This window comes from Caretta caretta, chromosome 1 (genome assembly GCF_965140235.1).
Source record: "Caretta caretta isolate rCarCar2 chromosome 1, rCarCar1.hap1, whole genome shotgun sequence".
In the NCBI taxonomy this organism is placed as follows: Eukaryota; Metazoa; Chordata; order Testudines; family Cheloniidae; genus Caretta; species Caretta caretta.
The window spans coordinates 10342497-10370483 of record NC_134206.1 but is presented as its reverse complement, the minus strand read 5'-3'; the positions used below and the strand labels follow the sequence as shown (position 1 = coordinate 10370483).

The following is a 27987-nucleotide window of genomic DNA, read 5'->3' as shown; positions in this document are numbered from 1 at the left end:
TTCCACTGGTACTGATGGTTCCAACAGGAGCTTCTTCATCATCTCTGGACCATGCTGTCACTTCTTCATCACATTCTCTGCCGGATAACCACCATCAGTACCAGGAGCTGTTACAGCAGATTGCAAATGATCTACAGATCCCATTTAAAGAGGTCCAGAACCTTCAACACCAGCTCCTGGACATCTTGCAACTGCAAGGACTGAGTAAGGTGGCCCTTCCGATTAAAGAGGCTATATTAGAGCTGGATGGCGTGGTTTGGCACACACAAACATCTTGTACGCATACACCAAAAAGGGCTGAGAGGCATTTTGTTCCTGCCAAAGGAGCTGACTTTGTTTTCCCATCCTGCCCCCAAATCAGTGGTACAGGCAGCTACAGAAAGAGTCACAACTCATCCCCCCACATAGATCTCTTAAAGGGATATCTCCCTATTAGGCACATGGGTTACAATTACATTGGCCTCTGTAATCCCCTCTCTTCAGGAGGGGATGTGGTTTGTGGCTCTTGACACGAAGGACACGTATTTCCATGTGAACATTCACCACTCACACAGGAAGTTCCTGCATTTCATGGTTGGCCAGGAACACAACCAGTTTCAGGTCTTCCACTTTGGGCTCACTATAGCACCCAAGATTTTAATGAAAATTTTCTCTGTGGTAGTAGCCCAGATGAGGCGCCATGGCTTAACTGTGTTCCCGTACTTGGATGACTGGCTTCTGGTAGGCCAGTCTCATCAGGCAGTCCTGTCAGCAACAGGATCTCTTCTGCAACTTGTTGCTACCTTAAACATTTGCATAAATGAAGAAAAGTCCATTTTATCTCCCACAAGGACAATAAACTTTATAGGAGCATGTTTGGACTTGGTCTTTGGTAGAGCATTCCTCCCCAGAGACAGATTTTATGCAATGAGGAACCTGATTTCCCATGTCACTGACAGACCATGAATTATGGTGCCAGGTGTCTCCTTCTGTTAAGCCACATGGCTGCATGCACCTACATGACACATTTCACCAGTCTCCACTTGCAGTGTCTGCAAGCTTGGCTCCACTTGATTTACTGACCAAACAGGGACCACAGTTCCAAGGTGACTGTTCCCACCAGAGTTCTCACCTTCCTTACTTGGTGGTTGAACCCGAACAAAGTCATGGTGGGGACTTCTTTCATCCCTCCCACATGCAGGAAATAGTGTCAGACGCCTCCCTTATGAGGTGGGATGCTCACCAGGACTGCCACACCATTCAGGGTGCCTGGATACTGCGAGAGGCAAGGCTACATATAAACGCACTGGAACTGAGGGCCATCCACCTTGCATGCAAGGCTTTCCTTCCCCTCCTACACTCGCTACACGTATAGATATCATTGAACAGTATCACTGCTGTGATGCCTATAAACAAACAAGGAAGAGCAAGATCTCTCTCTTTGCCTGGAAGATGTCAGACTTTGGAACAGGTGTATGAGAAACCATATCACAATATAGGCCTTGTACCTCCCAGGTGTTCACAACTCCTTAGCAGACAAACTAAGCAGAATCTTCTCTGCAGATCATGAATGAGGGATTCATGACACAGTCCTAACTAAGATATTTACACAATGGAGTACTCCACTATGGGACTGATTTGTGTCCCAGATTAAAGGAAGTGTATTGCTCCAGGGGAGCCATGGGTTGCAACTCCCAGGGTGACCCTCTCCTGCTTTCCTAGACGGATGGCCTCAGATACGTGTTTCCTCCCATCCCCCTACTCCCACAAATCATAGGGAAGATCCATTGCGACAAAGCCAACATCATTCTCCTAGCACCTTACTGGCCCAGACAGTTCTGGTTCACAGAACTTCTAGATACGTCCATCTGCCCACCTATCAGGATCTAACCATTTACAGATCTCCTAACCCAAGGAGGGAGGGATCAAGCACCCCAACCCGAGCTCTCTCCACCTCATGATCTGGTGATTGGATGGGCATCCAAAATAGAATGCTTATGCTCCACCCCTGTTCAGGAAATCATTAAGCAAAGTAGAAAGGATTCTACAGGAACCTGCTAACTAACCAAATGGAGGCACTTTTCGGCCTATGGATGTCTCCACCAATGTTTGCTGGATACCATTGGCATTCCAATTGACCTAAGCTATCTCCTATCCTTGAAGACTTCAGGTCTAGCTCTTACTTTGCTGTGGGTATACCTAGCAGTGATTAGTGCCTTCTTCCCTCCAGTGGAACAACATTCCTTCTTTCTCACCAACTACTGTACAATTTATGAAGGGCTAGATCAGGCTATTCGCACTGATCATTAAAGCTATACTGCAATGGGACCTTGTCCTTGTCCTGTCAACACTCACAGGTCTGCCCTTCGAACCTATGGCAACAGAAGGGTACGTGAACGAGGAGCCATCCTCGCAGACACTCTCTATACAGTGTTTCACAGAGAGAAGATTTCTCTTCAGTTACACCCCATATTTCTCCCCATGATTGTTTCTAAATTCCACATCAATCAAACAATACAATTTACTGTATTTTTCCTGAAACCCCATGCTTCTGAAGACAAGAGACTTCACTCCCTTAATGTCAGGTGCGCCCTGGCATTCTATATGCAAAGAAACAAACCCATTAGAAAATCTCAGCTTTTTTTATTGCCAGAGCTGAAAGATCGCATGGGCAAGATATATTCTCCCAGAGGATTTCTAAGTGGGTTTCAGGATGCATATTGGAGTGCTACAAAATATCAAGAATTCCTCCTTCCCTGGGGATATGACACCTCACTCCATGTGAGCATAAGCAGCCTTGACAGCATCCCTATCTGATGTCCTGCTTTGGGACATTTGCAGGGCAGTGACTTGGAGTTCTGTCCACATGTCTGTGACACATTACACTGTAATGGATTGACTGTGGATGAAGCGGTAGGAATAGCATTTTTGTGTCATCTTCCTTGCACTTTCCTCCAGTCTGAACACTGCTTACCAGTCACCCACATGGAGAATACACCATCATTTGAAAAAGAAGTGGTGAAAGTTACTTGCTGTAACTGGAGGTTCTTCAAGATGTATTGTCACTATCTGTATTCCACAACCCGCCCTCCACCCCATCTGCTTCAGATCCTGTTGGATTTGCTGTAAGAAGAGAAATTGGAGAGGCATTGACCCATGCTGCCTCTCATACCATCAGTTAGTAGCATGAGGAAAACTCCTGCCTATATGCCAGTCAATGGACACTGTTTTGAAGAATTTCCGGACTCACGTGCATGGTGTGCACGCATACCCATGGGTGGAGTACAGATAGGGACCACACATCTCTAAGGACATCCAGTTACAGTAAGTAATCTCCACTTATAGGCTTGATGTAGAGGAATTATGGGATGAAATTTTATGGCCTGGGGACCTTGGCGGAGCTAGGCATATCACTCGTAAGTAGTTCATTTTTTCCTCCTGTTAAAAGGATCTCAGAGAATAGTGTGAAGAAATTATTCCTTCACTCTGAAAGTTCTCTTTTCGAATTCTGCAATGTTCTAGAATTATCTGTTTGCAAATGAAATTATCCAGTGTGTCTGTGCAATAACTAAAAATGTGGCTTTTTATGTTCATATGTAATTCATAACTCCCTCTTGTCTTTGTGTTTTGTCTAACTGTGTACAGGCAAGATCTAGCTCAGTGCTCTATGATGCAATCAGTGTTGCACATGAGATGGGCCATTCTCTTGGCTTCCCTCATGATAATTCTAAGAGAAATACAGCTAGAGGCTGTGTTTGCAAATGCCCTGGAGGAGGAAAATGCATCATGTGGTCATTTGCCTCGTGAGTAATATTTTGTTTTTAAACTTTTAAATACAACAGTTATGGCTTTTGATAAGATCATCTTGGAGAATAGTTTCTTTTTTCTATAGACTGGTTGTCTCCGATGCACATGGGACAGGATAGTCCTTCCTCTACATAACATATCATGTACGGGAACAGAATAGCAGTTGAAAATGTTCTCATCTTCAGTCACTGACTCCGCTTCCCTTCCTTTCCATGTGGCCAGTTGGCTCCAGCCTTTGACGAATTAGTTAAATTCAGAAGTCTTCTCTGTCTCGAACAAGTAATATTTTTCCTTTGATTTTTATTTGTCCTTTTGGGGGCGGGGAGTTGTTTTGGGATTTTTTGGCTGCTTATTCCACATTTGACCTCATTTCCATTGCATTGCAGTTTTGGAGTTCAGTATGAAACCCAAGAATGGAAAATGATTATGGGCCTCCTGCTCCTTGTGCTAGCCCACTTTGCAGTGACCTTCCCCAGGAGGTGAATGCACCTTGTGGCACTGGTTCTCCTTCAAGCGATTTCACTATTGGTTTATGTGCACCCAGGACACTTGAGTCAGATTTTTGCTAGCAGTACTGTTGGGCGCATGCATGTGCCCTGCATGTCCTTGTGCTTGCAGCTCAGGGCATAAAGGGCGAGATCACCTCAAGTCCCTCTTAGTTCTTTCTCACTGCCTGTGATGCAAGTTGGAGCTCCCTGTGTTGCTTCACCTAGCTTTATCATCTCTTGTTATTGGTAAATAGTTCTTTTGTTTCTCTGTAGTCCTTTCTGCTAATAACTACACAGAATCTCCAGGATTTAAACACTGTATGTACTGTCATTACTTTTATAAAAGATATTACCTCACACATGTTGTCTACGTACTGTCAGGAAGCGATGCCCTTGATTGGTATTCCTGTTGTCTTTTTTTGTTTGAACAAAGGACATTTAAAAGACAAATGCAGCATCCTTCTCTTTTGGCTCTCAAGGCCTTGTAGTTAAGGCCTTGGTACATTGATGGCTATGCCATGTTCTATATTGTTTGGAGATTCAGCTGGATGTGGCTATTAATGACTAAAACAACACAGTTTTACCCCTCCCCTTCATAATTCAGGGCTAAGTTCTTTGTCAGGAGCTTTCCCTTCAAAGACTAAAATATGTATAAGTTCCTCTTTGAATGTCCTCTGCATATTCCCATTCATGGGATGCTCTGACTAGTGCACTCTGAATGGTTGAAGCCCAGGTAGCAGTGCCCATTGGAGCGCTCGCATGCCTCCCTCATCCATCCCCTTAGCAAACATCAGATGTTCCATGGTGAGGGTATAAAAGCACTTCAGCTGCTTCATGTTCTTCCAGCCATGACCAGCAGATGGATTAGGAATCCATCCAGGATTCTTCCAGATCCATATATGTAGTGCCTAGTTAGATGGTAGTTATAGTTAGTTAGACATGTATTAGTATAGTTGTTTAGTTTGAATTTTTATAAGTATAAGTTTCTTTGGTGCTTTGATAGCAGAACCAAAGACCAAGAAATCAGGTTTTAAAAGATGCATGTCATGTCCATTAGTATTCCCAGCATCTAGATGCCTGGCATTCTTGGGCCAGGGTCACTCAGCATCAAAGTACTCAATACACTTAATATTTACCATATGAACAAAGAAAAAGTGGCAGAAAAGACTACAGGGAATCTTGCCTTAAGAAGCGTTAGCAGTGAAGCCTCCTAGAACTGACGGTTCCCACGCTTTTGGTTAAGCCTCCTAGACCAGCTTCTGGGATAAAGGAGGCACCAAGGGATCCCAGAGCCAGGAAAGGCTCTGAAGGCTGACTCAGCATTCAGTGGCATCAGTCTCTGTTTCTAGTACCAATCCACAAGAGAACGATCCATCTATTATGGTGCCAGCATCACAACCTTGTCCTGAATGTTGGCTCATTTCTACTGGCCTGGCATCTACCAGGAAGTCAGAGAGTACTGTGCCTCCTGTCCTGTGTGCCCAAAGGCCCATTTGATCACACTCTCCCAATCAAAACTCCCTTCACATGAATTGGGATGGATATGGTAGGACCTTGGGGAAAAAGTGCAGTGGGATGTCCATACATCCCGCTCATAGTCAATCCAGCAAAATGCAAATTGGTGAATTACCTTGGTTATACTGTGAGAGGAGACCAACTTAGGCCACTAGTCAGCAATGTACAGACATTGTTGGTATGTCCTATTCTGCACACTAAGAGGCAGGTGTGGCACTTCATTGGACTAATTGGCTACTTACTATAGGCTGTTTATTCCCAGTTTCACTGCCATCCCATCCCTTTGGTAGACCTGATACAAGATGGGAGTTCAAAGAAGGTCCATAGAGATGAACATTGTGAGAAAGACTTTAGCGCTTTGAAAGACAGGCTGTGCTAGGAGCCTGTCCTCTTCAGTCCAGATTTTTCAAGAATTTTATTTGTTTTTCTTTCCTGCATCAATGTGGACTTCTTTTTATGGGAAGTGAAGGAGTCAGGCTCAGTCATTGGGGTCCTGAGGATCACGTTAAATGGGAGAGTATGTGGGCAGATCCCCACCCCAGTCAGAAAGGAGTTAAAGGGCTCCTCTGGGCACAATCAGCCTCATCCTGGTGCACCTGTGAGACTTGTAATCATTGAGATGTTATTCTCACTGAGATCCAATCTTGTGAGGAAAAAGTGCCAGGGTCACTTCAGTCTTCCAAAAGCACATCTAATTCATTCTGTACCTGCTGAGTTGTTAGTTGAATCTTTCCTTGATGCTGTCGAGGTGGCCGGTGTATAGCTTCATGAGACAGGGGAGCAAAGGATAGGGTCATTGATGCACAGAATTTAAGGTCAGAAGGAACCATCATGATCATCTAGTCTGATCTGCACATTTCAGGCCACAGAACCTCATCCATCCATTCCTGTAATAGACCCATAACCTCTGGCTGCGTTACTGAGGTCCTCAAATATTTATTTAAAGACTTCATATTTACACTAGTTTAAACCTGCAAGTGACCTGTGCCCAGTGCTGCAGAGGAAGGTGAAAAACTCTGAAGGTTTCTGCCAATTTGACCCAGAGGGAAAATTCCTTGCTGAGCCCATATATGGCAATCAGTTACACTCTGAGCATGTGGGCAAGACACACCAGCCAGACCCTTGGGAAAGAATTCTCTGTAGTAACTCTGAGCCTCCCCATCTAGTGCCCCATCACTAGCCATTGGAGATATATCGCAGATTGGCTACATGTCATTGTAGGCAGTCTCATCATCCCATCCCCTCCATAAACTAATCAAGCCTCACCCTTGAAGCCAGTTAGGTTTTTTGCCCCCACTGCTCCCTTTGGAAGACTGTTCCAGAACTTCATTCCGCTGATTAGAAACCTTCACCTGATTTCAAGCCTACACTTGTTGATGGCCAGTATATATCCATTTGTTCTTGTATCCACATTGGTGCTTAACTTAAATAACTCCTCTTCCTCCCTGGTATTTATCCCTCTGATGTATTTATAGAGAGAAATCATATCTCCCCTCAGCCTTCTTTTTGGTTAGGCTAAACAAGCCAAGCTCTTTGATAGGTAGGTTTTCCATTCCTCAGATCATCCTAATAGCCCTTCTCTGCACCTGTTCTAGTTTGAATTAATCTTTCTTAAACATGGGAGACCAGAATTGCACACATTATTCCAGATGAGGTCTCACCAGTGCCTTGTATAAATGTACTAACTTTCCTGTCTCTACTGGAAATACCTTGGATCCTTACACTGCATTAGCCTTTTTCATGGTGGCATCGCATTGGCAGCTCAGCTCATAGTCATTCTTTGATAGACCTGGGTGTATTGGTTTTTCTCCTTCCAAGTCTCCTCCACATTCAGATCCTTGAGTTCTTTGATGCAGTCCACTTCCCTAACTAATTCCATTATTTTTTTAAAGTTGAAATCTTTTGAAATCTAGGACCCTAGTTGCAGATCTATTTCTGTTATCTTTCCAATAGCACCGGTATAAAATGCCCAGCCAACCTTGTGCCCTCTCAATTCCTTCTTAGTGCCCGTGATGGTCATTGGAACAGCTATTCTTGCCTTTGAAAACTCCCTCAGTGGACTTTTTTTCTTCTTTCTGTACATAGTTAGTTGTAGTCAGTTTTAGATAATTTTAGTGAAGTTCTGTAACTTTGTGTTTTAGCAGAATTTTGTTGGTTCCCTGGTGCTGAGGCAGCACCTTAAGCCCTGCATCTCCTGCAACAAGATTGTGCCCCTGAGTGACCCACACTCATGTTGCCTGAAGTGCCTGGGTGAAGCTCACGTTGGGGACCATTACTAGGTCTACAGGGACTTAAAACCTTGCACAAAAAAGGGCCAGAAGGCCAGACTAAAGTTTTCGCTCATGAAGACAGCACTGAGACCTCCATCTGAGCCAGGCCAGTAAGACTCAGCACCGAGTGCCTCAGTTTCAGTTAAGAGTGCTCCCCCTACCGTACTAGAGTCCCAGCAATGATCACCATCCGCAGTGCCTAGGAAAAGGCACAAGAAACATAGAATCATAGAATATCAGGGTTGGAAGGGACACCAGAAGGTCATCTAGTCCAACCCCCTGCTCAAAGCAGGACCAATTCCCAGTTAAATCATCCCAGCCAGGGCTTTGTCAAGCCTGACCTTAAAAACCTCTAAGGAAGGAGATTCTACCACCTCCCTAGGTAACGCATTCCAGTGTTTCACCACCCTCTTAGTGAAAAAGTTTTTCCTAATATCCAATCTAAACCTCCCCCACTGCAACTTGAGACCATTACTCCTCGTTCTGTCATCTGCTACCATTGAGAACAGTCTAGAGCCATCCTCTTTGGAACCCCCTTTCAGGTAGTTGAAAGCAGCTATCAAATCCCCCCTCATTCTTCTCTTCTGCAGGCTAAACAATCCCAGCTCCCTCAGCCTCTCCTCATAACTCATGTGTTCCAGTCCCCTAATCATTTTTGTTGCCCTTCGCTGGACTCTCTCCAATTTATCCACATCCTTCTTGAAGTGTGGGGCCCAAAACTGGACACAGTACTCCAGATGAGGCCTCACCAATGTCGAATAGAGGGGAACGATCATGTCCCTCGATCTGCTCTCTATGCCCCTACTTATACATCCCAAAATGCCAAAACAGATGGCCAAGAGGGGGCAATCGCCAACACCAAAGACGGACAGGCATTGGGATCAGAGTAGAGTGCAATCCAAACAGTACCGACCACACTGGAGTCATTTGCCACTGCCAGAGACTGTGTCTTGCTGTTGATATCAGTGTCAATGGTGGTACAAGAGTCAGCATTATCGGTGCTGGCAATGAGGAGGGAACCTGCTGGATCCTGTCATCGTTCAGTCCTGTACCCTTCAGTACTGTAAAAGGGAAACAAGCTCTGCTGGCTTTGGTGCAGGCATCTCCACCCTGGCACCAGTCTCTGGCACAGGTGGGAATGGTACCACTGTGTTCACTGGAGAGAGACCTGTCTTCTTTGGAATTGGAGATCGGGTCTTACTCTTCCCATCTGAGGAGCAGTTCTTGCTACTCCTCTAGGCATTTCTATGCTTCCATGGACCTGGGCACAGAAGTACCATTGAGTGCATGCCCAGGAGGTCATTGGGGACTGCGCTGGTCCAGTGGCCCTTTTAGATCCCCCTGGGGTGTTCCCCCAGTTTCCAGGGCTCATTCCTGGTACTCCTATTCAGTGGCCTTGGAAAGAAGGGGAGCATTGTCCTCTTGGGCAGCACCCAATCTGGACTGCAGTACTGAACCCGAAACCAAGCTGCAAGAGCCAGATCAATGGTATCCTGCCAAGGCAGAAAGAGAGGAAGAGCTTCCACAGCCAGTGCTGGCCTCCTCCTCCTCCTCCTTGGATAAGCTGTCTCAGGAGGGGGCGTGTCACTGCCCCTCAGTGACTGTAAGACTCACCAAGAATTGTTGAAGAGTGTGGCCTTAAATCTGAGCATACAGGTGGAGGTAGTGCAAAGCCTACTTGGCATGTTAGCTGCTATGGGCCCCTCAAAAGTAGCCCTGCCTCTCAATGAGGCCATTATGGATCCTGTTAAGACCTTGTGGCAGACCCCGCATCCCTTCCCCTCTTTGTTCCTGCCCAGGCCACAAGTTCCTGTACACCCGTTGTCCCTCCCCCTAGTATCTCTGATGGTATCTGCGGCCAATGAGAAAGAAAGGCAGGGTCATCAGGGTGCAACCCCAAAATCAAAAGGTTCAAAGAAATTAGACTTGTTTTGTAGGAAAGTTTATTGTACCTGAAGCCGTAGGCAAATAGGAATGAACAATGCCTTCAGTCACTGGATGTTAGATGAGCCCTAGCTCTTTACATCTCACATACTCCATCTGTTCGACTATATTTTCATTCTATCTCTTTTTGTGAATTCTGGAGTGACTCTGAAGTCCAAAGCATAACATGCATGCTTGTGAGCAGATCAGGCAGATAAAGTCATTGGTAAAAAGAAAAGGAGTACTTGTGACACCTTAGAGACTAACCAATTTATTTGAGCATAAGCTTTCGTGAGCTACAGCTCACTTCATAGGATGCATAAAGTGGAAAATGCAGTGAGGATGTTTTATACACACAGACCATGAAAAAACGGGTGTTTATCACTTCAAAAAGTTTTCTCTCCCCCCACCCCACTCTCCTGCTGGTAATAGCTTATCTAAAGTGATCACTCTCCTTACAATGTTATGATAATGAAGGTGGGCCATTTCCAGCACAAATCCAGGGTTTAACAAGAACGTCTGAGGAACAGTGGGGGGAGTAGGAAAAAACAAGGGGAAATAGGTTACCTTGTATAATGACTTAACCACTTCCAGTCTCTATTCAAGCCTAGGTTAATTGTATCCAATTTGCAAATTAATTCCAATTCAGCAGTCTCTCGCTGGAGTCTGGTTTTGAAGTTTTCTGTTGTAATATCGCAACTTTCATGTCTGTAATTGCGTGACCAGAGAGATTGAAGTGTTCTCCGACTGGTTTATGAATGTTACAATTCTTGACATCTGATTTGTGTCCATTTATTCTTTTACGTAGAGACTGTCCAGTTTGAGGAATGTACATGGCAAAGGGGCATTGCTTGCACATGATGGCATATATCACATTGGTAGATGTGCAGGTGAACGACATGAAAGTTGCAATATTACAACAGAAAAACTTCAAAACCAGACTCCAGCGAGAGACTGCTGAATTGGAATTAATTTGCAAATTGGATACAATTAACTTAGGCTTGAGTAGAGACTGAGAGTGGTTAAGTCATTATGCAAGGTAACCTATTTTCCCTTTGTTTTTTCCTACCCCCGCCCCCCCACACTGTTCCTCAGACGTTCTTGTTAAACCCTGGATTTGTGCTGGAAATGGCCCACCTTGATTATCATACACATTGTAAGGAGAGTGATCACTTTAGATAAGCTATTACCAGCAGGAGAGTGGGGTGGGGGGAGAGAAAACCTTTTGAAGTGATAAACACCCATTTTTTCATGGTCTGTGTATATAAAACATCCTCACTGCATTTTCCACTTTATGCATCTGATGAAGTGAGCTCTAGCTCACGAAAGCTTATACTCAAATAAATTGGTTAGTCTCTAAGGTGCCACAAGTACTCCTTTTCTTTTTGCAAATACAGACTAACATGGCTGCTACTCTGAAAAAAGTCATTGGTGAGCATCTTGGTAGCTATAGCAGTGGTATGACACTTTTCCCTTGCAGCTAACAGTTGATTATTTCTGTCCTCTTCAAAGGCTCGGAAAACTCTGAGTGTGGTGTTTTGCCATACTGACGCAGCCTTCTTGAGATCATAGAATCATAGAATCATAGAATATAAGGGTTGGAAGGGACCCCAGAAGGTCATCTAGTCCAACCCCCTGCTCAAAGCAGGACCAATTCCCAGTTAAATCATCCCAGCCAGGGCTTTGTCAAGCCTGACCTTAAAAACCTCTAAGGAAGGAGATTCTACCACCTCCCTAGGTAACGCATTCCAGTGTTTCACTACCCTCTTAGTGAAAAAGTTTTTCCTAATATCCAATCTAAACCTCCCCCACTGTAACTTGAGACCATTACTCCTCGTTCTGTCATCTGATACCATTGAGAACAGTCTAGAGCCATCCTCTTTGGAACCCCCTTTCATCCGATTTTATTGCACCAAAGCGTGTGCTGTTCTTGATGCTGTCCTTGTAGTGCTTTCTGGGGCGGTCTTGATTCCGGTATCCTTGTGCCAATTCTCCGTAAAAAAAAATTCTGGGGTGTCGATGTACAGGCATCCTAATAATGTGCCAACCCAGCACAGTTGGGCTTTTATCAGCATGATGTTGATGCTTGTGGCATTTGACTTTTGGAGAATCTCCAGGGTTGTAATTTGTCTTGCCAGCAGATCCCCATAATGGCGTGCAGAGACCACATATGGAAGGCCTCTAGCTCTTTGATATGTCATTTGTATGATGTCCAGGTCTCACAGCCATAGAGAAGAGATGTGAGCACAAAAGTTTGTAAAGTTTTCTTTTTGTTGAGAGGGTTATGTTGTAGGATTTCAGGTCTTTTCTACATAGCTTTCCTAGTGACTGAGAAGCTTTCTGTATCCTGTCCGTGAACTCTTTTTCAGAAGATCCATCATTGGAGATGTTGCTGCCGAGATAGGTAAAATTGTCAACTTGCTTTAGTTGGGTTCCACTCATGGAGATGCTCGGGGATATGGCAGGGAGCGGTGAAGATGATTGATGCACCACCGCAGTTTTCTCCAGGCTAATTCTGAGGCCAAACAATTTTGATGCTTCGGCAAAGCCATCTACGATGTACTGGAGATCTCCCTCTGTGTGTGCTAGGAGGGCACAATCATCCGCAAAAAGTGCTTCTCTTATTAGTATTTCTTTTACTTTTGTTTTGTAAAAGGTACCTGACCTTGCATCCCCTCATGGAATACACAAATGATCTTTACCAGAAAGAACTAAACTATTCCAAAATTTCACCCAACTATATACAGCTATGGCTCACATGATGAAAGGTCTCCCAATCTCTTCACAGACAATTTTGTCCTGGATTACTTCGTGTATTTGCACTTGTTATACAAGAGAAGGAGGCGGGTGGTGGTGGTTGGGGACTCTCTCCTCAGGGGGACTGAGTCATCTATCTGCCGCCCTGACCGGGAAAAACAAGAAGTCTGCTGCTTTCCAGGAGCTAGGATTCACAATGTGATGGAGAGACTGCCAAGACTCATCAAGCCTTCGGATCACTACCCCTTCCTGCTTCTCCACGTGGGCACCTATGATACTGCCAAGAATGACCTCGAGTGGATCACTGCAGACTATGTGGCTCTGGGAAGAAGGATAAAGGAGTTAGAGGCGCAAGTGGTGTTCTCGTCCATCCTCCCCGTGGAAGGAAAAGGCCTGGGTAGAGACCGTTGAATCGTGGAAGTCAACGAATGGCTATGCAGGTGGTGTCAGAGAGAAGGCTTTGGATTCTTTGACCATGGGATGGTGTTCCAAGAAGGAGGAGTGCTAGGCAGAGACGGGCTCCTCCTAAGGAAGAGAGGGAAGAGCATCTTCGCAAGTAGGTTGGCTAACCTAGTGAGGAGGGCTTTAAACTAGGTTCACCGGGGAAAGGAGACCAAAGCCCTGAGGTAAGTGGGGACGTGGGATACCGGGAGGAAACACAAGCAGGAGAATGCGAGAGGGGAGGGCTCCTGCCTCATACTGAGAAAGAGGGACGATCAGCGAGTTATCTCAAGTGCCTATACACAAATGCAAGAAGCCTGGGAAACAAGCAGGGAGAACTGGAAGTCCTGGCACAGTTAAGTAATTATGATGTGATTGGAATAACAGAGACTTGGTGGGATAACTCACATGACTGGAGTACTGTCATGGATGGATATAAACTGTTCAGGAAGGACAGGCAGGGCAGAAAAGGTGGGGGAGTTGCATTGTATGTAAGAGAGCAGTATGACTGCTCAGAGCTCCAGTACGAAACTTCAGAAAAACTGAGTGTCTCTGGATTAAGTTTAGAAGTGTGAGCAACATGGGTGATGTCGTGGTGGGAGTCTACTATAGACCGCCAGACCAGGGGGATGAGGTGGACGACGATTTCTTCCGGCAACTAATGGAAGTTACTAGATCGCAGGCCCTGGTTCTCATGGGAGACTTCAGTCACCCCGATATCTGCTGGGAGAGCAATACAGTGGTGCACAGACAATCCAGGAACTTTTTGGAAAGTGTAGGGGACAATTTCCTGGTGCAAGTGCTGGAGGAACCAAGTAGGGGCAGAGCTCTTCTTGACCTGCTGCTCACAAACCGGGAAGAATTAGTAGGGGAAGCAAAAGTGGATGGGAACCTGGGAGGCAGTGACCATGAGATGGTCGAGTTCAGAATCCTGACACAAGGAAGAAAGGAGAGCAGCAGAATACGGACCCTGGACTTCAGAAAAGCAAACTTTAACTCGCTCAGGGAACTGATGGGCAGGATCCCCTGGGAGAATAACATGCGAGGGAAAGGAGTCCAGGAGAGCTGGCTGTATTTTAAAGAATCCTTATTGAGGTTACAGGGACAAACCATCCTGATGTGTGGAAAGAATAGTAAATATGGCAGGCAACCAGCTTGACTTAACAGTGAAATCGTTGCTGATCTTAAACACAGAAAAGAAGCTTACAAGAAGTGAAAGATTGGACAAATGACCAGGGAGGAGTATAAAAATATTGCTCAGGCATGCAGGAGTGAAATCAGGAAGGCCAAATCACACATATTTTCTTTCTTAGGCCTGTCCTGTAGTAGGTGACTTCTGGGTACTCTTCTGGCTCTGTCAATCTGTCCAGTCGGAGAACACTTCAATCTCTTTGGTCACTCAATTAGAGACCTAAAAGTTGCAATTCTTCAACAAAAAAACTTCAAAAACAGACTCCAACGAGAGACTGCTGAATTGGAATTAATTTGCAAACTGGATACAATTAACTTAGGCTCGAATATAGCCTGGGAGTGGATGGGTCATTACACAAGGTAAAACTATTTCCCCATGTTTATCCCCCGCAACCCCCACCGCCCACTGTTCCTCAGACGTTCTTGTCAACTGCTGGAAATGGCCCACCTTGATTATCACTACAAAAGGTTCCCCGCCCTGGTAATAGTTCTCCTGCTGGTAATAGCTAACCTTGTGATCACTCTCGTTACAGTGTGTATGGTCACACCCATTGTTTCATGTTCTCTATGTATATAAATCTCCCCACTGTATTTTCCACTGAATGCATCCGATGAAATGAGCTGTAGCTCACGAAAGCTTATGCTCAAATGAATTGGTTAGTCTCTAAGGTTCTACAAGTACTCCTTTTCTTTTTGTGAATACAGACTAACACGGCTGCTACTCTGAAACCTGTCATTAAATTGGTATTTACTTATGTGGTTAAGAGTTTCTTAAAAGGTATTAATCATCTATATCCACTCAAAACCTTTTTGAGTTTTAAATTTAGTGTTTTCACAGTTAATACAGCATCTGTTTGAATGTATGGAAGATTGTACATGTTTCATTTACTGAGTAAGACTGTTTATAGTAGCTATTACCTCAGTGAGGCATGTAAGTGAGTTACAACTGTTAATGGCAGAGCCTCCTTTTCCTGTCTTTCATAAAGATAAAATAGTATTACATAATCACATGAAGTTCTTGCCAAGGTGGTTTCTGGTTTTCATATTAATCAGTCATTAATTTTACCAACCAAGTGGGTGAAACTAGATTACATTGGATGCTAGAAGGGCATTCATTTTCTGTTTAGACAAAACTAAGCATTTTAGACAATTACTCAATTTGCTAATGTCTTATAAGAAGGAAAACAAGGGGAAAACTGTCAGTGTGCAAATGCTTTCTAGATGGTTTAGCATTATGTATTCAAGAAGCTTATAAGACAAAGGCAGCTGTAGTGGAAATCTGTAGAACGGCAACATGGAGTTCAATCCATACTTTCACTAAGCACAACTCATTAGACTGAGACTCTAGATCAGATGCAAAGTTTGATATAACAATTCTGCAATCATTGTTCAGTTAGGAGTCCATATCCCACCATCATTGGTTAGTTATTGCTTGTTATTTCCATGAGTGGGAATATGCAGAGGATACTCAAAGAAGAAATGAAGGTTACTTACCTGTAACCAGAGATCTCTGAGATGGACTCTACATATTCATGCTCTCCGTATACTCTTCCCCACTTCCTGGAAGCCTTACTTACCAAAGGACCTTAAGCCGGAGCAGAAGTAACTGAGACTGCAGAAGCACTGTGCCCTTGTATACCCTTGCAGTGGAACATTCTGCATTCATTAGGGGGAGGGGCAGGGGAGCTGTGTGAGTTCTGTAATGGGCATTGCTAGCTAGAGTTCCACTGGTCAGAGCATCCGCTGAGTCAGAATATGCAGAGTCTATCTTGAAGAATTCTAGTTACTGGTAAGTAACCTTCATTTTTCTAACATGTTGGGATAATACTTAGCCCTGCCATGAGCGCAGGGGACTGGCCTAGATGACGTCTCTAGGTCCCTTCCAGTCTTACGAGTCCATGATTCTGTGTTCCTTCATAGGCTCCTTTGCTAGGACCATCCCTCCCAATCCTCCAAAGCTCTGATGTCTGGTTCTTTCTGACTCTTCTCCCTCCTAGCCCCTGCTGAGAGGGAAGATATTCCTTTCACCACAGCTTTGTCTCTCATCCTGGTAGAAACAGGATGCAGAAGAAAGAATTTCTCATCTGAGAATTCTTCTCTGTGGACAAAATCCAACACTACAACCCCCCACAGTTCACTTGCTGGCTCACTTAAACTGAAGGTACAGCTTTGAAAAACTTTGGAGAAAACAAGAAGAGGAGTCAGTGACTGAGAGTGGGAAAATTCTCAGCTACTACTGGTTGACTCCAAGCTGATTTGCATATACAGAAAGGACTATCCACCTAGTTTGCACCAATGGAATCAATCTGCAGGGAACAATGATGAGGTAAGGAATTATTTTTAAAACATGATTCATTATAAAATCAAAAGTATTTTAATAACAACTTTAATTTCCTGATCAGAGAATATTCAATTGAAAATATAGAGCAGAGTTGATTTCATGCTACAGTATAAACATTATTGTAAAGTGATTAGTCTGTTTTTTATATTTTATGTGCATGGTCAGTTTGTCTGTGTATTAGAGGAGTCCATTTAATTTTAAATCAGACCACCATCTGAATGAATGGCTTCAAAGTAATACATGTTTCTACTTCAAGAAGAAAACCCCAGGGTTTTTTTAACCTTCCTCTGCAGCATGGGGCGTGCATCACTTGCAGGTTTAAACTAGTGTAAATGGTGGATTCTTTTTAATTTGAAGTCTTTAAATCATGATTTGAGGACTTCCGTAATTCAGCCAGAGTTTATGGGTCTATTACAGGAGTATGTGGGTGAGTTCTGTTGCCTGCACTGTGCAAGAGGTCAGACTAGATGATCATGATGGTCCTTTCTGACCTTTAAGTCTATGAGTCTAACTTCCAGCCATTGGATTTTGATATACATCTATCTGACAGATTAAAGTGCTCTTTAGTATTAGATATCTTCTCCTTACGCAGGAGGATACAGTGTACAGAGTTCAGTAACTGCTCTAGAGCAAACTATTATGACATGATAAGAAAACCAGAAAAAACTTGTCTACTTGACATACCAGAAAAGAAAGCATTTGGAGTACAGATGTGTGGTAATGGTGTGACAGACGATGAGGAGGAATGTGACTGTGGCATGGATGAGGTTAGTAACTGAAGACATCAGTTTAATGCAGGTTTTACAGAAGCATTGTACGTTTCTTGTGTTTTATCCAATTTCAAAACTACTCTTCAAGAAAATACTGTGGGGAGGTCATTTTGGTTTTATCATTGTTCATGGTTCCATAGTTAAGGCTGAGTTCAGTTTGGCACTCAAAGCAGGGATTAGAACATAAAAACATAAGAATGACCATACTGGGTCAGACTAATGGTCCATCTAGCCTAGGGAATGAACGGGAACATGAATGATCAACTAATCCATCCCCTGTCATCCAGCCCCTGCTTTTGCCAGTCAGAAGTTTAGGGATACCCTGACCATCTTGGTTAATAGCCACTGATGGACCTATCCTACATGAACCTCTCTAATTCTTTTTTTAGCCCAGTTATACTTTTGGCCTTCGCAACATCCCCTGGCAACAAGTTTCACAGGTTGGCTGTGCATTGTGTGAAGAAGTACTTCTTTATGTTTGTTATTCTTCGCCTTGTGCACAGTTGTTGGAGAACTTTTTCTCTCAGCGATACCCATTGGGGTGGCTTGAGCACCCTCTGCCATTGTGCATCATGGGTATAAGAGGATGGAGTTGACCCCAGCCCTCTCAGTTCCTTCTTACCACCAGAGAGGGCTGTTGGTGCACTTCCAGTCTTGCTATCTAAGTTTTTCCATCACTCATTGCATATACTCTCTTTGTTGTTTAGTAGTTAGTAGATATAGTGCTTAGATTGTGTTAGTGATAAGTTTCAGTTTTTAAGTCCTTTTTGGATGAAATCTGATTCTCAGGACTAGGTCCAGAGCCATGCCTTGCCCTCTGGGATTAAGTCCTGCCTGTCATGTGCCAGACTGATGCTGGTCAGTGACCTGCACCCAAACTGTCTAAAATGTTTGGGGGAATCCTACATAAGTGACAAGTGTCACATTTGTAGGGGGTTTAAGCCTCACTCTATAAAAGATGGACCAGCAAGGCATAAGATCAACAGGTTATCTCAAGTGCATATATACAAATGCACAAAGCCTTGGAAACAAGCAGGGAGAACTGGAGGTCCTGGTGATGTCAAGGAACTATGACGTGATCGGAATAACAGAGACTTGGTGGGATAACTCACATGACTGGAGTACTGTCATGGATGGTTATAAACTGTTCAGGAAGGACAGGCAGGGCAGAAAAGGTGGGGGAGTAGCACTGTATGTAAGGGAGCAGTATGACTGCTCAGAGCTCCGGTACGAAACTGCAGAAAAACCTGAGTGTCTCTGGATTAAGTTTAGAAGTGTGTGCAACAAGAGTGATGTAGTGGTGGGAGTCTGCTATAGACCACCGGACCAGGGGGATGAGGTAGATGAGGCTTTCTTCCGGCAGCTCACGGAAGCTACTAGATCGCATGCCCTGATTCTCATGGGTGACTTTAATTTTCCTGATATCTGCTGGGAGAGCAATACAGCGGTGCATAGACAATCCAGGAAGTTTTTGGAAAGCGTAGGGGACAATTTCCTGGCGCAAGTGCTAGAGGAGCCAACTAGGGGGGGTGCTTTTCTTGACCTGCTGCTCACAAACCAGGTAGAATTAGTGGGGGAAGCATAAGTGGATGGGAATCTGGGAGGCAGTGACCATGAGTTGGTTGAGTTCAGGATCCTGACACAGGGAAGAAAGGTAAGCAGCACGATACGGACCCTGGACTTCAGGAAAGCAGACTTCGACTCCCTCAGGGAACGGATGGCCAGGATCCCCTGGGGGACTAACTTGAAGGGGAAAGGAGTCCAGGAGAGCTGGCTGTATTTCAAGGAATCCCTGTTGAGGTTACAGGGACAAACCATCCCGATGAGTCGAAAGAATAGTAAATATGGCAGGCGACCAGCTTGGCTTAATGGTGAAATCTTAGCGGATCTTAAACATAAAAAAGAAGCTTACAAGAAGTGGAAGGTTGGACATATGACCAGGGAAGAGTATAAAAATATTGCTCGGGCATGTAGGAATGTTATCAGGAGGGCCAAATCGCACCTGGAGCTGCAGCTAGCCAGAGATGTCAAGAGTAACAAGAAGGGTTCCTTCAGGTATGTTGGCAACAAGAAGAAAGCCAAGGAATGTGTGGGCCCCTTACTGAATGAGGGAGGCAAACTAGTGACAGAGGATGTGGAAAAAGCTAATGTACTCAATGCTTTTTTTGCCTCTGTTTTCACTTCCCAGACTGCTACACTGGGCATCACAAAATGGGGAAGAGATGGCCAGCCCTCTGTGGAGATAGAGGTGGTTAGGGACTATTTAGAAAAGCTGGACGTGCACAAGTCCATGGGGCCGGACGAGTTGCATCCGAGAGTGCTGAAGGAATTGGCGGCTGTGATTGCAGAGCCATTGGCCATTATCTTTGAAAACTCATGGCGAACCGGGGAAGTCCGGGATGACTGGAAAAAGGCTAATGTAGTGCCAATCTTTAAAAAAGGGAAGAAGGAGGATCCTGGGAACTACAGGCCAGTCAGCCTCACTTCAGTCCCTGGAAAAATCATGGAGCAGGTCCTCAAAGAATCAATCCTGAAGCACTTGCATGAGAGGAAAGTGATCAGGAACAGCCAGCATGGATTCACCAAGGGAAGGTCATGCCTGACTAATCTAATCGCCTTTTATGATGAGATTACTGGTTCTGTGGATGAAGGGAAAGCAGTGGATGTATTGTTTCTTGACTTTAGCAAAGCTTTTGACACGGTCTCCCACAGTATTCTTGTCAGCAAGTTAAGGAAGTATGGGCTGGATGAATGCACTACAAGGTGGGTAGAAAGCTGGCTAGATTGTCGGGCTCAACGGGTAGTGATCAATGGCTCCATATCTAGTTGGCAGCCGGTATCAAGTGGAGTACGCCAAGGGTCGGTCCTGGGGCCGGTTTTGTTCAATATCTTCATAAATGATCTGGAGGATGGTGTGGATTGCACTCTCAGCAAATTTGCGGATGATACTAAACTGGGAGGAGTGGTAGATACGCTGGAGGGGAGGGATAGGATACAGAAAGACCTAGACAAATTGGAGGATTGGGCCAAAAGAAATCTGATGAGGTTCAATAAGGATAAGTGCAGGGTCCTGCACTTAGGACGGAAGAACCCAATGCACAGCTACAGACTAGGGACCGAATGGCTAGGCAGCAGTTCTGCGGAAAAGGACCTAGGGGTGACAGTGGACGAGAAGCTGGATATGAGTCAGCAGTGTGCCCTTGTTGCCAAGAAGGCCAATGGCATTTTGGGATGTATAAGTAGGGGCATAGCGAGCAGATCGAGGGACGTGATCGTTCCCCTCTATTCGACATTGGTGAGGCCTCATCTGGAGTACTGTGTCCAGTTTTGGGCCCCACACTACAAGAAGGATGTGGATAAATTGGAGAGAGTCCAGCGAAGGGCAACAAAAATGATTAGGGGACTGGAACACATGAGTTATGAGGAGAGGCTGAGGGAGCTGGGATTGTTTAGCCTGCAGAAGAGAAGAATGAGGGGGGATTTGATAGCTGCTTTCAACTACCTGAAAGGGGGTTCCAAAGAGGATGGCTCTAGACTGTTCTCAGTGGTAGCAGATGACAGAACGAGGAGTAATGGTCTCAAGTTGCAGTGGGGGAGGTTTAGATTGGATATTAGGAAAAACTTTTTCACTAAGAGGGTGGTGAAACACTGGAATGCGTTACCTAGGGAGGTGGTAGAATCTCCTTCCTTAGAGGTTTTTAAGGTCAGGCTTGACAAAGCCCTGGCTGGGATGATTTAACTGGGAATTGGTCCTGCTTTGAGCAGGGGGTTGGACTAGATGACCTTCTGGGGTCCCTTCCAACCCTGATATTCTATGATTCTATGATTCTAAGTGTCTCCTTATGGAGGTGGCACTTCACCCTCTGTTGGAACCATAGGACTCAAAATATACTCCAAGTGTGGCACCCTCAGCACAGAGGTGCCTCCTGAGATGTCTTTGGCACCACGTTCTGTGTCTCCAGTACTAAAGAAGAGATACAGATCTTCCAAGGCCTCGGTAATTCATTCAGCAAGACCTTAGGTACTGAGACCAGCTAGAGACAAGGACTCTGTGGGATGGCATTCCACAGAACATTCATCTGCTACAAGAGTGTTTTTTTTGACTCTGGAACTTATGCTAGACCCATCAAGCCTGACCCACGAAATTTCTATACAAAGACACCAGACTCAAGACCCAATTCCAGTACCAATGATGCTGAGATTTGCTTAACCTTTTGGTATCAATGTCCCCAGCATTTAAGGAAGGGTTTCAGCTGGTACTAGTGACTGTAGTTCCTGCATCAGCTCCACAAGAACATGCGGTTCTGATGTTGCTTCCGGTACCTAAAAAGCCAGTATGTTCCAGGGGCAAGCCACTATTAATATCCTCACTACCGCCATCTCCGTGTTCAGCTTACCTATCTCTTGTCCACATGGGTTCTTCTCCACTGTTATAGCAGGAATCTGACTCATCTTTGTTGGATTCAGAAGAAGGGTCTTTTGTGTCCCATACCATACAGGAAGCTTATCCTCTGTCAGAGCCTTAGGGTCCATGGAAGTCACAGCAGTATCAACAGTGGCCAAATCATAAGGGGTAATGGCCTGTACAACCATGGAGTCCACCACTGTTCTGGACCCTGTGAAGTACCCTAGCCCCTGCTATGACAACCCCTCTCCCATCTGAGTTGCCTTCCTCAAGGGTGCACAGAGACCATCAGTACTGCAGACAACATTCTCCAACACCCAGTACAGGCACTGGTACTGAGCAGCTGAAAGTTGCTCAGGCAGCTCCTCCATTGCAAGAGGTAGATCAGCCTTTGCCTCAGCATCCTGGTGCATCTTCTTCATTGCCAGATGAGGCTGTAGAGAAGTATGCACCACCACTAGAGGATTACAAGGCTTACCACGGACTGCTTAAAAGAGTGCCCCAGTGTTAGACATTCAAGCAGAAGAGGTCCATGAAAAAATCCCACAAGATAGTGGACATATTAGTGTGTGCGGGGCCCTCCAGCGTGACGCTTCCAATTAACGAAGCAGTTCTGGAACCAATCAAAACATTTTTGCAAACCCTTTCTCCCCACGGCTAAATAGGCAGAGAACAGACACTGTGTCCCTTCTAAGGGTTCCAAACACCTCTGCTCTCATCCCCCTACATCTCCAGTAGCTGCAACAACTAATGAGTGGCAGAGGCAGGGACACCAAGAAGGGTTGACACCAAAGGGTAAAGAATCAAAGAGGCTGGACTTGTTTGGTCATCAACTTTATTCTACAGGAGGCCTACAGCTTAGAATTGCTAACCAACAAGCACTCCTATGTTGCTACGACTTCACCCTAGGGGAAAATATCATGATGTTTAAAGACAGGCTACTGGAGGACTCCAGGCAGTAATTCATTCTTATCATAGAGGAGGGCAAGCTGGTGGCAAGGACAGCTTGGATATGGCGGACTCAGCAGCTTGATCCATGGTATCTGCCATATCTATTAGGAGGTGTTTGTGGCTGCAGTCTTCTGGTTTCCCTCCCGAAATACAGCATACCATCCAGGATTTGCTCTTTGAGGGTCTCTTCCTCTTTTCACAAAAGATGGAAGATAGGCTGCATAGCCTAAAAGATTCCAGGGCAACACTGAAATCATTTGGAATCTATACACCTGTGACAAACTATCCCACTGTGTAGGAAAGATAGGAAGTATGGCTTGAGACCACCCTGGCTTACCCAGGAGATCTTCAAAGATCTAAAAATCAAAAAAGAGTCACACAAAAAGTGGAAACTAAGTCAATTACAAACGATGAATATAAACAAATAACACAAGTATGTAGGGACAAAATTAGAAAGGCCAAGGCACAAAATGAGATCAAACTAGCAAGAGACATAAAGGGTAACAAGAAAACATTCTACAAATACACTAGAAGCAAGAGGAAGACCAAGGACAGGGTAGGCCCGTTACTAATGAGGGGGGAAAACAATAACAGAAAATGTGGCAATAGCAGAGGTCCTTAATGATTTCTTTGTTTTGTTTTTCACCAAGAAGGTAGATAGTGATTGGACGTCTAAAATAATGAATGCCAGTGAAAATGAGGTAGGATCAGAAGAGGCTAAAATAGGGAAAGAACAAGTTAAAAATTACTTAGACAAGTTAGATGTCTTCAAGTCACCAGGGTCTGATGAAATGCATCCTATAATACTCAAGGAACTGACTGAGGAGATATCTGAGCTATTAGCTTTGAAAAGTCATGGAAGATGGGAGAGATTCCAGAAGACTGGAAAAGGGAAAAAATAGTGCCAATCCATAAAAAGGGAAATAAGGACAACCTGGGGAATTATAGACTAGTCAGCTTAACTTCTGTAGCTGGAAAGATAATGGAGCAAATAAGTAAGCAATCAATTTGCAAACATCTGGAAGATAACAAGGTGATAAGTAACAGTCAGCATGGATTTGTCAAGAACAAATCTTGTCAAACCAACCTGATAGCTTTCATTGACAGGGTAACAAGCCTTGTGGATGGAGGGGGGAAGGGATAGACATGGTACTTCTTCATTTTAGTAAAGCTTTATAGTGTCTTTATAGTGTCTTTATAGTGATAGTGTCTCGCATGACCTTCTCATAAACAAACTAGGGAAATGCTACCTAGATGCTACCTACTATAAGGTGGGTGCATAACTGGCTGGAAAACCCTTCCCAGAGAGTAGTTATCAGTGGTTCATATTCATGCTGGAAGGGCATAACTAGTGGATCCCCTCAGGGATCAGTTCTGGGTCTGCTTCTGTTCAATATCTTCATCAATGATTTGGATAATGGCATAGAGGGTACACTTATAAAGTTTGCGGACGATACCAAGCTGGGAGTGGTTGCAAGTGCTCTGGAGGATAGGATTATAATTCAAAATGATCAGGACAAACTGGAGAAATGGTCTGAAGTAAATAGGATGAAATTCAGTACGAACAAATGCAAAGTATTCCATTTAGGAAGGAACAATCAGTAGTACACATACAGAATGGGAAATGACTGCCTAGGAAGGAGTACTGCAAAAAGAGATCTGGAGGTCAAAGTGGACCACAAGCTAAATATGAGTCAACACTGTAACACTGTTGCAAAAAAGCAAACCTCATTCTGGGATGTATTAGCAGGAGTGTATTAGCAGGACCGCGACCAGGGAGTTTTGAGAGGGAGTTCTCCAGGTGAAGGAGGAGCAAATACGGGACCCTTGGGGTAAGTGGCTGACTGTAGTGTGTGTTTGTGTTTGGGGGTTATTTGCTGTGTGCTGAGCTTGTGTGTGTGTGTGTTTGTTTGTTTGTTTCAAGGACCGTGTGCTCTGGTCGGCAGTTGGAAGCTGTGACCTTCTAAACAAGTTTTGAAATCTAGAAGCCTCTGTTCATTGGCTGAGCCTTCGTCAGGGGGCAGGGCTATCAAGAAGGCCAGGGCTTTATAAAGAAGTGAGCAAGCGAACAGGGAGCTTTGCGAACAGGGGCCACTAACAGGAAGTTTCGAGAGGGAGTTGGGAAGGAGAGTGGGAAGGGGGCGAGGTACACTTGCCATTCTTTAAAACCTTTACACTAAACTATAATCTATAATCAAAACTAAACTATAATCAAAACGTCTTGATTTAAACAAAACCCCTATTATTAACCTAGTTAGCTATAGGAGAAAATGCAGGCAGAAGCCCAGCAGCAGAGTGGGGGCTATCCTGTTTATTGCGCTCAGTGTAGCATGTATGATTACCTGCCCTGTGGGCGGGTGGCGTATGTGTGCATTCAGTGCACGGAGCTCCTGGCCCTCAGAGACCGTGTAGGGGCTTTGGAGGCCAGGGTGGCGGAACTGGAGGAGCTAAGGGAGGCAGAGAGGTATGTTGATGAGGCTTTCCGGGACACTGTAGATTTGTCCCACCTCCAGTCAGATAGCCCCTGTGCTTTTAAGGAGGATGAAAGGCCCAGAGAAGGAGAGCAGTCAACAGGAACAGAGGGAAACCTTCCCATAATTGGGAACTTCCTGCCAGATGATGTTGGGGTATCCTCTCGCACTGAGGTTACCTCTCTGGGGGAGGGAACTCCAGTCATTAGGAAAAGGCAGGTGTTAGTAATGGGAGATTCGATCATTAGAAACATAGATAGCTGGGTTTGTGATGACCGGGAGAACCATATGGTGACTTGCCTGCCTGGTGCAAAGGTTCTAGATAGATTTATGTGTAGTCCTGGGGAGGAGCCGGTGGTCATGGTACATGTAGGTACCAATGACATGGGGAAGGGTAAGAGAGACGTCCTGGAGGCCAAATTTAGGCTGCTAGGAAAGAGACTGAAATCCAGAACCTCTATGATGGCATTCTCAGAAATACTTCCAGGTCCACGCGGAGAGCCAGGTAGGCAGACAGAGCTTCAGAGTCTCAATGCATGGATGAGATGATGGTGTAGAGAGGAGGGGTTTAGATTTATTAGGAACTGGGGAAACTTTTGGGATGGGGGAGCCTATACAGGAAGGATGGGCTCCACCTAAACCAAAGTGGATCCAGACTGCTGGCACTTAACATTAAAAAGGCTGCAAAGCAGTTTTTAAACTAAGAGATGGGGGAAAGCCGACTGCTGCAGAGGCGCACTTGGATCGGACAGAGAATTATCTTAGAGGAGAGTCTATTGATAGAAATTCTCTAGGTTTTAGTCAGGAGGAGAGGATGGAAGAGGGTAAAGTATGGACCAGATCAGATGAGAAACATTCACATAAAGAATCTGACACATCAGGAAAGGGCAGACAAATAAACAGTGACAAGTTTTTAAAGTGCTCGTACACAACTTCTAGAAATCTAAATAATAAGATGGGTGAACTAGAGTGCTTCTTGTTTAAGGAGGATATTGATATAAACTGGGAGGAGAGGTAGATACGCTGGAGGGTAGGGATAGGATACAGAGGGACCTAGAGAAATTAGAGGATTGGGCCAGAAGAAATCTGATGAGGTTCAACAAGGAAAAGTCCTGCACTTAAGACAGAAGAATTCCATGCACCGCTGCAGACTAGGGACCGAATGGCTCGGCAGCAGTTCTGCAGAAAAGTACCTAGGGATTACAGTGGATGAGAAGCTGGATATGAGTCAACAGTGTGCCCTTGTTGCCAAGAAGGCCAATGGCATTTTGGGATGTATAAGTAGGGGCATTGCCAGCAGATGGAGGGACGTGATCGTTCCCCTCTATTAGATATTGGTGAGGCCTCATCTGGAGTACTGTGTCCAGTTTTGGGCCCCACACTACAAGAAGGGTGCAAAAAAATTGGAAAGCATCCAGCGGAGGGCAACAAAAATGATTTGGGAACTGGAACACATGACTTATGAGGAGAGGCTGAGGGAACTGGGATTATTTAGTCTGCGGAAGAGAAGAATGAGGGGGGATTTGATAGCTGCTTTCAACTACCTGAAGCGGTTCCAAAGAGGATGGATCTAGACTGTTCTCAGTGGTAGCAGATGACAGAACGAGGAGTAATGGTCTCAAGTTGCAGTGGTTGAGGTTTAGGTTGGATATTAGGAAAAACTTTTTCACTAGGAGGGTGGTGAAGCACTGGAATGCGTTACCTAGGGAGGTGGTGGAATCTCCTTCCTTTGAAGTTTTTAAGGTCAGGCTTGACAAAGCCCTGGCTGGGATGATTTAGTTGGGGTTTGGTCCTGCTTTGAGCAGGGGGTTGGACTAGATGACCTCCTGAGGTCCCTTCCAACCCTGATATTCTATGATTCTATAATAGGCATCACAGAAACCTGGTGGAGGGAGGACAATCAATGGGACACAATCATTCCGGGGTACAAAATATATCGCAAGGACAGAACAGGTCATGTGGGGGGGCGGGGGAGTGGCACTATATGTGAAAGAAAATGTAGAATCAAATGAAATAAAAATCTTAAATGAATCCACATGTTCCATAGAATCTCAATGGATAATAATTCCATGCCTCTAATAAGAATATAACAGTAGGGCGCTATTATCAACCACCTGACCAGGACAGTGATAATGAAGAAGAAATGCTAAGGGAGATTAGAAAGGCTATCAAAATAAAAAGTCAATAATAGTGGGGGATTTCAATTATCCCCATATTGACTGGGTACATGTCACCTCAGGATGAAATGCAGAGACAAAATTTCTTGATACTTTAAATGACTGCTTCTTGGAGCAGCTGGTACAGGAACCCACAAGGGGAGAGGCAACTCTCAATCTAGTCCTGAGTGGAGCACAGGGTCTGGTCTAAGAAGTAACTGTAACAGGACTGGTTAGAGGTGATCCTGGCAATAACAGACCGGAAAGTCTAACGTCAGTACCGGGCAAATTAGTTGAAACAATAGAAAAGAATAAAATTGTCAGACACATAGAAGAACATAAATTGTTGCACAAAAGTCAACATGATTTCTATAAAGGGAGATCATGTCTTACTAATCCATTAGAGTTCTTTGAGGGGGTCAAGAAACATGTGGGGTATCCACATGTGGACGTAGTGTACTTAGATTTCAAGAAAGCCTTTGCCAAGGTCCCTCACCAAAGGCTCTTATGTAAATTAAGTTG

General features: G+C 44.8%; 1 protein-coding gene across 1 annotated transcript in view; it reads left to right on the top strand.

Annotated features, from left to right (window-relative positions):
- LOC125637428 (disintegrin and metalloproteinase domain-containing protein 9-like) overlaps positions 1 to 27987 on the top strand; it is a 107013-nt gene that overhangs the window by 46282 nt on the left and 32744 nt on the right. Inside the window, exons 11-12 of the mRNA XM_048851833.2 lie at positions 3625 to 3782; positions 17305 to 17479. Coding sequence (XP_048707790.2) covers positions 3625 to 3782; positions 17305 to 17479 — 333 coding nt within the window. The remainder of the gene's footprint in view (positions 1 to 3624; positions 3783 to 17304; positions 17480 to 27987) is intronic.